The sequence below is a fragment of the Chiloscyllium punctatum genome, chromosome 28 (genome assembly GCF_047496795.1).
Source record: "Chiloscyllium punctatum isolate Juve2018m chromosome 28, sChiPun1.3, whole genome shotgun sequence".
NCBI classification, from domain to species: Eukaryota; Metazoa; Chordata; class Chondrichthyes; order Orectolobiformes; family Hemiscylliidae; genus Chiloscyllium; species Chiloscyllium punctatum.
This window is the reverse complement of record NC_092766.1, coordinates 1,336,041-1,350,272: the sequence shown is the minus strand read 5'-3', so window position 1 is coordinate 1,350,272 and position 14,232 is coordinate 1,336,041. Positions and strand designations below refer to the sequence as shown.

The window sequence follows — 14,232 nt, the reverse complement described above, 5'->3', positions numbered from 1 at the left end:
TTGTGTGAGAGAGTGAGTGTATTTGTGTGTGCAAGAGAGTGAGTGTATGTTTGAGAGAGAGAGTGTGTTTGTGTGTGTGTGTAAGGGAGTGTGTGTGTGTGTGAGAGAGAGAGAGTGTTTGTGTGTGTGTGTGAGAGAGAGTGAGTTTGTGTGTGTGTGAGAGAGAGTGAGTTTGTGTGTGTGTGTGTGTGAGAGAGAGAGTGAGTTTGCGTGTGTGGGTGTGTGTGTGTAAGGGAGTGTGTGTGTGTGCGTGTGTGTGTAAGGGAGTGTGTGTGTGTGAGAGAGAGTGTTTGTGTGTGTGTGTGAGAGAGAGTGAGTTTGTGTGTGTGTGAGAGAGAGTGAGTTTGTGTGTGTGTGTGTGAGAGAGAGAGAGTGTGTTTGTGTGTGTGTAAGGGAGTGTGTGTGTGTGTGAGAGAGTGAGTGTGTTTGTGTGTGTGTAAGGGAGTGTGTGTGTGTGTGAGAGAGAGAGAGTGTGTGTGTGTGTGAGAGGGAGTGTGTTTGTGTGTGTGTGTAAGGGAGTGTGTGTGTGTGTGTGTGTGTGCACTTTGATCTGGCATTTTTATTGGCTCTTTGTCTGGGTTCAAGGGAGCTTAGCATAGTCACAGCCGTGTGATTGGTCACTGGGTGGGGGTCTTTGTCTGAAAGCTCCCTCCCAGGAGTCAATCCCCTCACTCTCTGTGTAACTCCCTCCCAGGAGTCAATCCCCCTCACTCTCTCAGTAACGCCCTCCCAGGAATCAATCCCCCTCACTCTCTGTGTAACTCCCTCCCAGGAGTCAATCCCCCTCACTCTCTCTGTAACGCCCTCCCAGGAATCAATCCCCCTCACTCTCTGTGTAACTCCCTCCCAGGAGTCAATCCCCTCACTCTCTGTGTAACTCCCTCCCAGGAGTCAATCCCCCTCACTCTCTCTGTAACGCCCTCCCAGGAATCAATCCCCCTCACTCTCTGTGTAACTCCCTCCCAGGAATCAATCCACTCACTCTCTGTGTAACTCCCTCCCAATAGTCAATCCCCCTCACTCTCTTTGTAACTCCCTCCCAGGAGTCAATCCCCCTCACTCTCTGTGTAACTCCCTCCCAGGAGTCAATCCCCTCACTCTCTGTGTAACTCCCTCCCAGGAGTCAATCCCCCACACTCTCTGTGTAACTCCCTCCCATGAGTCAATCCCCTCACTCTCTGTGTAACTCCCTCCCAGGAGTCAATCCCCCACACTCTCTGTGTAACTCCCTCCCAGGAGTCAATCCCCTCACTCTCTCTGTAACTCCCTCCCATGAGTCAATCCCCTCACTCTCTGTGTAACTCCCTCCCAGGAGTCAATCCCCTCACTCTCTGTGTAACTCCCTCCCAGGAGTCAATCCCCCACACTCTCTGTGTAACTCCCTCTCAGGAGTCAATCCCATCACTCTCTGTGTAACTCCCTCCCAGAAGTCAATCCCCCTCACTCTCTTTGTAACTTCCTCCCAGGAGTCAATCCTCCTCACTGTCTGTGTAACCCCCTCCCAGGAGTCAATCCCCTCACTCTCTCTGTAACTCCCTCCCAGGAGTCAATCCCCTCACTCTCTGTGTAACTCCCTCCCAGGAGTCAATCCCTCACACTCTCTGTGTAACTCCCTCTCAGGAGTCAATCCACTCACTCTCTGTGTAACTCCCTCCCAGGAGTCAATCCCTCACACTCTCTGTGTAACTCCCTCTCAGGAGTCAATCCCCTCACTCTCTCTGTAACTCCCTCCCAGGATTCAATCCCCTCACTCTCTCTGTAACTCCCTCCCAGGAGTCAATCCCCCACACTCTCTGTGTAACTCCTTCCCAGGAGTGAATCCCCTCACTCTCTGTGTAACTCCCTCCCAGGAGTCAATCCACTCACTCTCTGTGTAACTCCCTCCCAGGAGTCAATCCCCCACACTCTCTATGTAACTCCCTCCCAGGAGTGAATCCCCTCACTCTCTGTGTAACTCCCTCCCAGGAGTCAATCCCCCTCACTCTCTGTGTAACTCCCTCCCAGGAATCAATCCCCTCACTCTCTGTGTAACTCCCTCCCAGAAGTCAATCCCCCACACTCTCTGTGTAACTCCCTCCTAGGAGTCAATCCCCTCACTCTCTGTGTAACTCCCTCCCAGGAGTCAATCCCCCTCACTCTCTGTGTAACTCCCTCCCAGGAGTCAATCCACTCACTCTCTGTGTAACTCCCTCCCATGAGTCAATCCCCCACACTCTCTGTGTAACTCCCTCTCAGGAGTCAATCCACTCACTCTCTGTGTAACTCCCTCCCAGGAGTCAATCCCCTCACTCTCTGTGTAACTCCCTCCCAGGAGTCAATCCACTCACTCTCTGTGTAACTCCCTCCCAGGAGTCAATCCCCTCACTCTCTGTGTAACTCCCTCCCAGGAGTCAATCCCCCACACTCTCTGTGTAACTCCCTCCTAGGAGTCAATCCCCTCACTCTCTGTGTAACTCCCTCCCATGAGTCAATCCCCTCACTCTCTGTGTAACTCCCTCCCAGGAGTCAATCCCCCTCACTCTCTGTGTAACTCCCTCCCAGGAGTCAATCCCCTCACTCTCTGTGTAACTCCCTCCCAGGAGTCAATCCCCCACACTCTCTGTGTAACTCCCTCCTAGGAGTCAATCCCCTCACTCTCTGTGTAACTCCCTCCCATGAGTCAATCCCCTCACTCTCTGTGTAACTCCCTCCCAGGAGTCAATCCCCTCACTCTCTGTGTAACTCCCTCCCAGGAGTCAATCCCCCACACTCTCTGTGTAACTCCCTCTCAGGAGTCAATCCCCTCACTCTCTGTGTAACTCCCTCCCAGGAGTCAATCCCATCACTCTCTATGTAACTCCCTCCCAGGAGTCAATCCTCCTCACTGTCTGTGCTGAGAGTGCAATAGGTGGATGGAGGTAGGGAGGGGGTGAAGGTGATAGGTCAAAGGGGAGGGTGAAGCGTATCGGTGGGAAGGTGGTCGGATGGGTCATGAGGGCTGTGCTGAGCTGGAAGGTTGGAACTGGGATAAGGTGGGGGTGGGGAAGATGAGGAAACTGGTTAAATCCACCTTGATGCCCTGGGGTTGAAGGGGTCCTGAGGCGGGTGGTGAGGGAGGAGGCCCAGAACCTGCATGTCCTTGGCAGAGCCGGAGGGGGAGTTGAAGTGTTCAGCCACGGGGGCGGTGGGGTTGGATGGTGTCATGGAAATGTTCTCTGAAGCGCTCTGCGAGTAGGCTTCCCGGCTCCCCAAGTGTGTGGATAAGGTTATTCACAAACTGCTCCTCACCGAATCGTCCAAAGGAATCAATGGGAACTTACAGGAAATCACTTCCTGACAGACTGGTGTCTGGACTCAGCTACCCTGTTAGTATTATGCCCTTTCCCAGCCTCAGACTTGTCTTTAGTGTCTCTCTCTCTGTTTGCATGGAGCTGGCACTTCTGTTTAAACAGGGGGGTCAAGTTTAAGTTATAGGGTTATAAGATTTTTGTCCTTGCTGTTAGTTTAAGACAGTTTAGTTACAATGGTAACTTGTGGTTCCATGATAGAAATCTGGACAGTGTATTCCAGACACTGAATTAGATTGTGAAGAAGAATCACAGCTATAATGGATCTTCACATACACACACATAGTGATAGCTGGAGCCAGCCTCCCAGACCGTAATCCAGGGAGTGACGGCTGAGGGGAATGTTGCTGGAAAAAGGGCAAGAGATGGATGTTCTGAAGTGACTCTCTCACCAACTTGCACCGTATCCCAAAGGTGGCTCAACACTGACCCTCTGACAGAGCCCACTCCCTCAGCACTGACCCTCCCTCAGCACTGACCCTCCCACAGCACCCGCTCCCTCAGCGCTGACCCTCCGACAGTACCCACTCCCTCAGCACTGACCCTCCCACAGTGCCCACTCCCTCAGCACTGACCCTCCGACAGCGCCCACTCCCTCAGCACTGACCCTCAGACAGCGCCCGCTCCCTCAGCACTGACCCTCCAACAGTGCCCGCTCCCTCAGCACTGACCCTCCGACAGCGCCCGCTCCCTCAGCACTGACCCTCCGACAGTGCCCGCTCCCTCAGCACTGACCCTCCGACCGTGCCCACTCTCTCAGCACTGACCCTCCGACAGCACCCACTCCCTCAGCACTGACACTCCGACAGCACCCGCTCCCTCAGCACAGACCCTCCGACAGTGCCCGCCCCCTCAGCACTGACCCTCCCACAGTGCCTGCTCCCTCAGCACTGACCCTCTGACAGCGCCCACTCCCTCAGCACTGACCCTCCAACAGTGCCCGCTCCCTCAGCGCTGACCCTCTGACAGTGCCCACTCCCTTAGCACTGACCGTCCAACAGCGCCCGCTCCCTCACCCCTGACCCTCAAACAGTGCCCGCTCCCTCAGCACTGACCCTCCAACAGCACCCACTCCCTCAGCACTGACCATCTTACAGTGCCCACTCCCTCAGCGCTGACCCTCCGACAGCACCCACTCTCTCAGCACTGAACCTCCGACAGTGCCCGCTCCCTCCACACTGACCCTCCGACAGCACCCGCTCCCTCAGCACTGACCCTCCAACAGTGCCCATTCCCTCAGCGCTGACCATCCGACAGTATCCGCTCCCTCAGCACTGACCCTCTGACAGTGCCCACTGCCTCAGCACTGACCCTCCGACAGTGCAGCACTCCCTCAGCACATACCCTCCCACAACGCCCGCTCCCTCAGCACTGACCCTCCGACAGTGCCCACTCCCTCAATACTGACCCTCCCACAGTGCCCGCTCCCTCAGCGCTGACCCTCTGACAGTGCCCGCTCCCTCAGCGTTGACCCTCTAACAGTGCCCGCTCCCTCAGCGTTGACCCTCTGACAGTGCCCGCTCCCTCAGTGCTGACCCTCTAACAGTGCCCACTCCCTCAGCGTTGACCCTCTAACAGTGCCCGCTCCCTCAGCGCTGACCCTCTAACAGTGCCCGCTCCCTCAGCATTGACCCTCTGACAGTGCCCGCTCCCTCAGCGCCTAACCCTCTGACAGTGCCCACTCCCTCAGCGTTGACCCTCTAACAGTGCCCGCTCCCTCAGCGTTGACCCTCTGACAGTGCCCGCTCCCTCAGCGCTGACCCTCTAACAGTGCCCGCTCCCTCAGCGCTGACCCTCTGACAGTGCCCGCTCCCTCAGCGCTGACCCTCTGACAGTGCCCGCTCCCTCAGCGCTGACCCTCTGACAGTGCCCGCTCCCTCAGCGCTGACCCTCTAACAGTGCCCGCTCCCTCAGCGCCTAACCCTCTGACAGTGCCCGCTCCCTCAGCGTTGACCCTCTGACAGTGCCCGCTCCCTCAGCGCTGACCCTCTGACAGTGCCCGCTCCCTCAGCGCTGACCCTCTAACAGTGCCCGCTCCCTCAGCGCTGACCCTCTGACAGTGCACCTACAATGGGAACATCCTGTGAAATGGTTCTTGTCTCATCACCTCTGATATCTCCTTCCCGATAGGGAGCCTCCGTCCTTCGAATGGTCTCGAGCTTCATGACTGAGGAGCTGTTTCTGCACGGCCTGACGGTAAGACCGACACCCTCGCGGGCCGGGTGGTCTCTGCGCCTCTTGGTCCGAGCTGCTTCTCACCTAACGCCTCCTGCTCTGACAGGGCTACCTGAGGGAGTTCAGCTTCCGAACTGCCAACTACACCGACCTCCGCACCCACCTGCAACAGGTAAAATGCCACCACCACCCCTTCAATACCCCCTCCAAATCCCCCCCAAACCTTCCACAACGGCGTAGGCCGCTCGGAACATGAAGCCTAACTCTCGCGCCCCCACTCTCCCATCCACAGTGGAGTAGGCCGCTCGGAACATGAAGCCTAACTCTCGCGCCCCCACTCTCCCTTCCACAATGGAGTAGGCCGCTCGGAACATGAAGCCTAACTCTCGCACCCCCACCCTCCCATCCATAATGGAGTAGGCCGCTCGGAACATGAAGCCTAACTCTCGCGCCCCCACTCTCCCATCCATAATGGAGTAGGCCGCTCGGAACATGAAGCCTAACTCTCGCGCCCCCACTCTCCCATCCACAATGGAGTAGGCCGCTCGGAACATGAAGCCTAACTCTCGGGGCCCCACTCTCCCATCGACAGTGGAGTAGGCCGCTCGGAACATGAAGCCTAACTCTCGGGGCCCCACTCTCCCATCCATAATGGAGTAGGCCGCTCCGAACATGAAGCCTAACTCTCGCACCCCCACCGTCCCATCCACAATGGAGTAGGCCGCTTGGAACATGAAGCCTAACTCTCGGGCCCCCACCCTCCCATCCACAATGGAGTAGGCCGCTTGGAACATGAAGCCTAACTCTCGCGCCCCCACCCTCCCATCCACAATGGAGTAGGCCGCTTGGAACATGAAGCCTAACTCTCGCACCCCCACCCTCCCATCCACAGTGGAGTAGGCCACTCGGAACATGAAGCCTAACTCTCGGGGCCCCACTCTCCCATCCACAATGGAGTAGGCCACTCGGAACATGAAGCCTAACTCTCGGGGCCCCACTCTCCCATCCACAATGGAGTAGGCCGCTTGGAACATGAAGCCTAACTCTCGCACCCCCACCCTCCCATCCACAATGGAGTAGGCCGCTCGGAACATGAAGCCTAACTCTCGCGCCCCCACTCTCCCATCCACAATGGAGTCGGCCGCTTGGAACATGAAGCCTAACTCTCGCGCCCCCACCCTCCCATCCACAATGGAGTAGGCCGCTTGGAACATGAAGCCTAACTCTCGCACCCCCACCCTCCCATCCACAGTGGAGTAGGCCGCTTGGAACATGAAGCCTAACTCTCGGGGCCCCACTGTCCCATCCACAATGGAGTAGGCCACTCGGAACATGAAGCCTAACTCTCGCGCCCCCACTCTCCCATCCACAATGGAGTAGGCCACTCGGAACATGAAGCCTAACTCTCGGGGCCCCACTCTCCCATCCACAATGGAGTAGGCGGCTTGGAACATGAAGCCTAACTCTCGCACCCCCACCCTCCCATCCACAGTGGAGTAGGCCGCTCGGAACATGAAGCCTAACTCTCGCACCCCCACCCTCCCATCCACAGTGGAGTAGGCCGCTCGGAACATGAAGCCTAACTCTTGCGCCCCCACCCTCCCATCCACAATGGAGTAGGCCGCTTGGAACATGAAGCCTAACTCTCGGGGCCCCACTCTCCCATCCACAGTGGAGTAGGCCGCTAGGAACATGAAGCCTAACTCTCGGGCCCCCACTCTCCCATCCACAGTGGAGTAGGCCGCTTGGAACATGAAGCCTAACTCTTGGGGCCCCACTCTCCCATCCACAATGGAGTAGGCCACTCGGAACATGAAGCCTAACTCTCGCGCCCCCACTCTCCCATCCACAATGGAGTAGGCGGCTTGGAACATGAAGCCTAACTCTCGGGCCCCCACCTTCCCATCCACAATGGAGTAGGCCGCTCGGAACATGAAGCCTAACTCTCGGGGCCCCACTCTCCCATCCATAATGGAGTAGGCTGCTCGGAACATGAAGCCTAACGCTCGGGGCCCCACTCTCCCATCCACAATGGAGTAGGCCGCTAGGAACATGAAGCCTAACTCTCGGGGCCCCACTCTCCCATCCACAATGGAGTAGGCCACTCGGAACATGAAGCCTAACTCTCACGCCCCCACCTTCCCATCCACAATGGAGTAGGCCGCTAGGAACATGAAGCCTAACTCTCGGGGCCCCACTCTCCCATCCATAATGGAGTAGGCTGCTCGGAACATGAAGCCTAACTCTCGGGGCCCCACTCTCCCATCCACAATGGAGTAGGCCACTCGGAACATGAAGCCTAACTCTCGGGGCCCCACTCTCCCATCCATAATGGAGTAGGCTGCTCGGAACATGAAGCCTAACGCTCGGGGCCCCACTCTCCCATCCACAATGGAGTAGGCCACTCGGAACATGAAGCCTAACTCTCGGGCCCCCACCCTCCCATCCACAATGGAGTAGGCCGCTCGGAACATGAAGCCTAACTCTCGGGGCCCCACTCTCCCATCCACAATGGAGTAGGCCACTCGGAACATGAAGCCTAACTCTCGGGCCCCCACTCTCCCATCCACAATGGAGTAGGCCGCTTGGAACATGAAGCCTAACTCTCGCGCCCCCACTCTCCCATCCACAATGGAGTAGGCCACTCGTGAATGTAAAACCTAACCCTAACCCCCAACTACCCACCACACCCCCCAAACAACTGAGTAGGCCACTCGGGAATGTGAAACCTAACTCTAGGCACCCCCCCCCCCAACTCTTCCGTTCACAATGGAGTAGGCCACTCAGGAACGTAAAGCCTAACTCTAGGCCCCCCACACCTCACAACAAAGTAGGCCGCTCAGGAACGTGAAGCCTAACTCAACCATTCCCCCTATCCCCCTCCACACTGGAGTAGGCCACTTGGGAACGTGAAGCTTAACTCCAGCTCACCTTCTCACGCCCTCCCGCCAAAAAAACAGAACAGGCCACTTGAGGATGTGAAGCCTAACTCTTGCTCCCCAACCCTCTTTCCACAACAGAGTAAGCCCCTTGGGAATGTAGAGCCTGAATCTAGCCCCCTCCCCCAACAATAGAGTAGGCCACTTGGGAATGGGAAGCCTAACTCTAGGTGCCCCACCCCCAACCACACCCACAACGGTGTAGGCTGCTCGGGAACGTGAAGCCTAACTCTAGGCCATGAGCACATGGCCTCCTGTTATCAAGTCTATCTTGACGTTGTTGGCTGCCTCACGCTCGGGACACCTGTTTGGGATCCCTCAACAAGGGACGAGGAGCTTCAGAGTGGAGAGAGAGAGAGAGAGAGAGAGAGAGAGAGAGTTTGCACGTTCTCCCCGTGTCTGCGTGGGTTTCCTCCGGGTGCTCCGGTTTCCTCCCACAGTCCAAAGATGTGCAGGTCAGGTGAATTGGCCATGCTAAATTGCCCGTAGTGTTAGGTAAGGGGTAAATGTAGGGGAATGGGTGGGCTGCGCTTCGGCGGGGCGGTGTGGACTTGTTGGGCCGAAGGGCCTGTTTCCACACTGTAAGTCTAATCTAAAAAAAAATAGGACGGTGGGAGGGGGGATGCTGGGTACATTCTCTCTCACAGGGAGTGTTGGGGGGGGGGGCGGTGTGATTAAATGGGAATTTAAATACAAATTCACATTTATTTATTACTTTGTATTATATGATGTTATCATTCTACCCACCTACCTCTGTATTTGAAATGAGCAGAGATGGACACTGATGCAGTGGATTTTGCCTGTCTCCCTGCATAGTTTTGGCTGCAGAGATTTTATTTTTGTGCTTTACTTTTACACACGGAATAATTTAAAGAATGTCTCCCTGCTATCGGAAGGATGTTGTGAAACTTGAAAGGGTTCAGGAAAGATTGACAAGGATGTTGGGGGGGTTGAGCTACAGGGAGAGGCTGAACAGGCTGGGGCTGTTATCCCTGGAGCGTCGGAGGCTGAGGGGTGACCTTATAGAGGTTTATAAAATCATGAGGGGCAGGATAGGGTAAATAGGCAAAGTCTTTTCTCCCAGCATAGGGGAGTCCAGAACTAGAGGGGCATAGGTTTAGGGTGAGAGGGGAAAGGGACCTGAGGGGCAACTTTTTCACACAGAGGGTGGTACGTGTATGGAATGAGCTGCCAGAGGAAGTGGTGGAGGCTGGTACAATGACAGCGTTTAAAAGGCATCTGGATGGGGACATGAATAGGAAGGGTTTGGAGGGATATGGGCCAAGGGCTGGCAGCTGGGACTAGATTGGGTTGGGATATCTGGGTCAGCATGGATGGGTTGGACCGAAGAGTCTGTCCGTGCTGTGGGGAGGGGTGTGGATGTGGGAACGTGCGAAGAGACTGAGGCGAAAGGAAAATGAGGAGTAAAGGGAGACCATTCGGCCCTTTTGGGGTGGCTGGGGGCTAGTCTGGAGAGCGGTTTGGTGGTTATAGAAGATTCTTGGGGGGTGGGGTGGCAAGGGTTGGAGGGGGATTCTTGTAGACCACCTGACGAGAGCCCGTTTCCTCCCTCTGCTCCCTGATGTGCCCAGGCCCTGGACAACCAGAAGATGGTGCAGTTGCCTAGCAACCTGGCGTCCATCTTGGACACATGGACATTACAGATGGGCTACCCAGTAGTTACCATCAACACCAGTTCGGGCTTGGTCACGCAGCAACACTTCCTGGTGGACCACCTAACCAACGTCACCAGGACCTCACCGTATGGGTGAGTTCGAGGGACGAGAAGGTGCAGGGTAGGGGGTACTCAGGGCAGGGTCTGGGGCAACACCCCTCCTGAGTCGCAACACCCCTCTTGAGTCTCTGTTTCCCGCTCTGAGCTTGACAGGACAACCATCCAATATGGCCGCCACAACCATGGCTGACCTCATGGGGGAACAGTTTGCCTGGGACCCATGGGAATAAAGGACATATGACTCCAAAGGGCTAGTATGGCATCGATGGGCTGATTGGCCTCTTCCTCGAACAGGTGAATGACGAAACAAACAGGTTGAAACTGGTTTCGGTGACAGGCCCCCCCCCCCCCTCCCACAAATCAGCTCCCACCCCTCACCTCTCCCGCTCAAAAGGCCACAACTTCAATTCTCCATTCTGCAATGGTCGCACTGTTGGAGGGTCAGTGCTGAGGGAGAGGTGACTGTGGGAGGGTCAGTGCTGAGGGAGAGGCGACTGTGGGAGGTTCAGTGCTGAGGGAGTGGGCCCTTTCAGAGGGTCAGTGCTGAGGGAGTGGGCACTGTCTGGGGGTCAGCTCTGAGGGAGTGGGCACTGTGGGAGGGTCAGTGCTGAGGGAGTGGGTGCTGTCGGAGGGTCAATGCTGAGGGAGCGGGCACTGTCTGAGGGTCAGCGCTGAGGGAGCGGGTGCTGTCGGAGGGTCAGCACTGAGGGAGCGGGCACTGTCAGAGGGTCAGCACTGAGGGAGCGGGCACTGTCGGAGGGTCAGTGCTGAGGGAGCAGGCACTGTGGGAGGGTCAGTGCTGAGGGAGTGGGATCTTTAGGAGGGTCAGCACTGAGGGGGTGGGCACTGTGGGAGGGTCAGTGCTGAGGGAGCGGGCAGTGTCGGAGGGTCAGTGCTGAGGGAGCGGGCGCTGTGGGAGGGTCAGTGCTGAGGGAGCGGGCAGTGTCGGAGGGTCAGTGCTGAGGGAGCGGGCACTGTCGGAGGGTCAGCGCTGAGGGAGTGGGCACTGTCGGAGGGTCAGCACTGAGGGAGTAGGCACCGTCGGAGGGTCAGCGCTGAGGGAGCGGGCACTGTCGGTGGGTCAGCGCTGAGGGAGCGGGCATTGTCGGAGGGTCAGCGCTGAGGGAGTGGGCACTGTCAGAGGGTCAGCGCTGAGGGAGCAGGCATTGTCAGTGGGTCAGCGCTGAGGGAGCGGGCACTGTCAGAGGGTCAGCGCTGAGGGAGCAGGCATTGTCGGTGGGTCAGCGCCGAGGGAGTGGGCTCTACCAATCTTGCCACTTCGTGACATCGGAGTCCATCCAGAGAAGTCCACTCGGCCAATCCCGGGGATGGAGGGGACTGTCTGATGAGGGAGAGGTTGGGGAGTTTGGAAGGTGAAGATTGAGTAGCGTGTACCTGATAGCATGAGGTCAGTGTTACCCCCTGGGGAGTGGGAGTCTAGAAACAGGGCGGGGGCGGTGAGCATCTTGGAAACAGAGACAAGGAGGAATTCTATCTCTCCGAGGGGAATGACGGTGTGGAATAGGGTATGACTGGGAGCTTTCTGAGACTGTGGGTACTGTCGTGGGTGGAGGGCGATGGGTTGGGGAAGATGCGTTGGGTTGGATTGGGAATGTGTGTGTGTGACACGGTGCAGAGACCAACAGGCTACGTCTCTCTCTCTCTCTCTCTTTTCTCAGCTACACGTGGTACATCCCGATAACCTGGCAGAAAAACACCACCGCCCAGCCCACCCAGTGGATCAGCAGCACCAGAGGTACAACAGGCTCCCTCTATCCCCCTCCCTCAGGAATTTCCGCTGACCCGTGATCCAAACACAGGGGGAGGGGGACAGTGTAGAGAGAGCTTTACTCTGTATCTAACCCCGTGCTGTCCCTGTCCCTGGATGAGGGTATAGTGTAGAGAGAGCTTTACTCTGTATCTAACCCCATGCTGTCCCTGTCCCTGGGATGGGGGGGACAGTGTAGAGAGAGCTTTACTCTGTATCTAACCCCATGCTGTCCCTGTCCCTGGGATGGGGGGGACAGTGTCGAGAGAGCTTTACTCTGTATCTAACCCCATGCTGTCCCTGTCCCTGGGATGGGGGGGACAGTGTAGAGGAGGCTTTACTCTGTATCTAACCCCGTGCTGTCCCTGTCCCTGGGATGGGGGGGGACAGTGTAGAGGGAGCTTTACTCTGTATCTAACCCCATGCTGTCCCTGTCCCTGGGATGTGGGGGACAGTGTAGAGGAGGCTTTACTCTGTATCTAACCCCGTGCTGTCCCTGTCCCTGGGATGGGGGGGTACAGTGTAGAGAGAGCTTTACTCTGTATCTAACCCCATGCTGTCCCTGTCCCTGGGATGGGGTGGACAGTGTAGAGGGAGCTCTCCTCAGTATCTAACCCCGTACTGTCCCTGTCCCTGGGATGGGGTGGACAGTATAGAGGGAGCTTTCCTCTGTATCTAACCCCGTGCTGTCCCTATCCCTGGGATGGGGTGGACAGTATAGAGGGAGCTTTCCTCTGTATCTAACCCCGTGCTGTCCCTATCCCTGGGATGGGGTGGACAGTGTAGAGGGAGCTTTCCTCTGTATCTAACCCCATGCTGTCCCTGTCCCTGGGATGGGGTGGACAGTGTAGAGGGAGCTTTCCTCAGTATCTAATCCCGTGCTGTCCCTGTCCCTGGGATGGGGTGGACAGTATAGAGGGAGCTTTCCTCTGTATCTAACCCCGTGCTGTCCCTGTCCCTGGGATGGGGTGGACAGTGTAGAGGGAGCTTTCCTCTGTATCTAACCCCGTGCTGTCCCTGTCCCTGGGATGGGGTGGACAGTGTAGAGGGAGCTTTCCTCAGTATCTAACCCAGTCTTTGTTGTCCCTTAGAGGTATATGTGCCGGAGATGTGGGTGAGAGATCAGAGCTGGATCTTGGCGAATATGAACAGAGTCGGACTGTTCAGGGTCAGCTATGACAATGACAATTGGGATAAGCTCCTGATCCAATTGATGAGGAACCGGGACGTAAGTAGCTCTTCCGGGATTCTTGGGATCGGGCGGACTGTTGGGGATCCCCTGGGATATGTCCTTCTCCCTGGGGCTGACAGAGTTTGGAGCTGAAAATGTGTTGCTGGAAAAGCGCAGCAGGTCAGGCAGCATCCGAGGGGCAGGAGAATCGACGTTTCGGGCATGAGCCCTTCTTCAGGAATGAGGAAAGTGTGTCCAGCAGGCTAAGATAAAAGGTAGGGAAGGAGGGACTTGGGGGAGGGGCGTTGGAAATGCGATAGGTGGGAGGGAGGTCAAGGTGAGGGTGATAGGCCGGAGTGGGGGTGATAGGCCGGAGTGGGAATGGGGGCGGAGAGGACAGGAAGAAGATTGCAGGTTAGGAAGGCGGTGCTGAGTTCGAGGGATTTGACTGAGACAAGGTGGGGGGAGGGGAAATGAGGAAACTGGAGAAATCTGAGTTCATCCCTTGTGGTTGGAGGGTTCCTAGGCGGAAGATGAGGCGCTCTTCATCCAGCCGTCATGTTGCTATGGTCTGGCGATGGAGGAGTCCAAGGACCTACATGTCCTTGGTGGAGTGGGAGGGGGAGTTGAAATGTTGAGCCACGGGGTGGTTGGGTTGGTTGGTCCGAGTGTCCCAGAGGTGTGGAGTTTGTATAACACAGGCTCATAAACAGGGATTTGGGGAGGTTAGTGTAGGAACAACAGGAGGACCCCTCCTCCAGCCTGTTACACAGGAACAGGAGGCTATTCAGTCCCCCTCCTCGGGCCTGTTATATTCAGAGTCCCACCCTTCGAAATTCCAGGGAACTGAAGCCTGGCTGGTGTAATGGGTTATGAGGGAATGGTTGGGGTTTAGTATTGGTTGGGAGCGAGTGGAGTGAGGTATGTGCAGTGTGAGGATTGGGATGTTGGGGTCGAAGGTTCAGGGTTCAGGGTTCAGGATTTGGTTGTCGATCCGGGATTTCAGAATGATCTGGGGTTCAGAGAGAGAGAGGGGGCCAAGTGGAGAAGAGGGGTCACCTGTAATAGCTTCGTTCCTGACCCTCTCAGAAGGTCCCCCCAGGGCTTGGCTGAATGTT

General features: G+C 56.6%; 1 protein-coding gene across 1 annotated transcript in view; it reads left to right on the top strand.

The window, feature by feature from the left end:
• The window catches only part of LOC140453872 (aminopeptidase Ey-like), a 63,396-nt gene extending 50,274 nt beyond the window's left edge, over positions 1-13,122 (top strand). The window contains exons 9-12 of the mRNA XM_072548732.1: positions 5,457-5,522; positions 5,608-5,673; positions 10,033-10,208; positions 13,035-13,122. Of these exons, the coding sequence (XP_072404833.1) occupies positions 5,457-5,522; positions 5,608-5,673; positions 10,033-10,208; positions 13,035-13,122 (396 nt within the window). The remainder of the gene's footprint in view (positions 1-5,456; positions 5,523-5,607; positions 5,674-10,032; positions 10,209-13,034) is intronic.
• Positions 13,123-14,232: the final 1,110 nt, after the last annotated feature.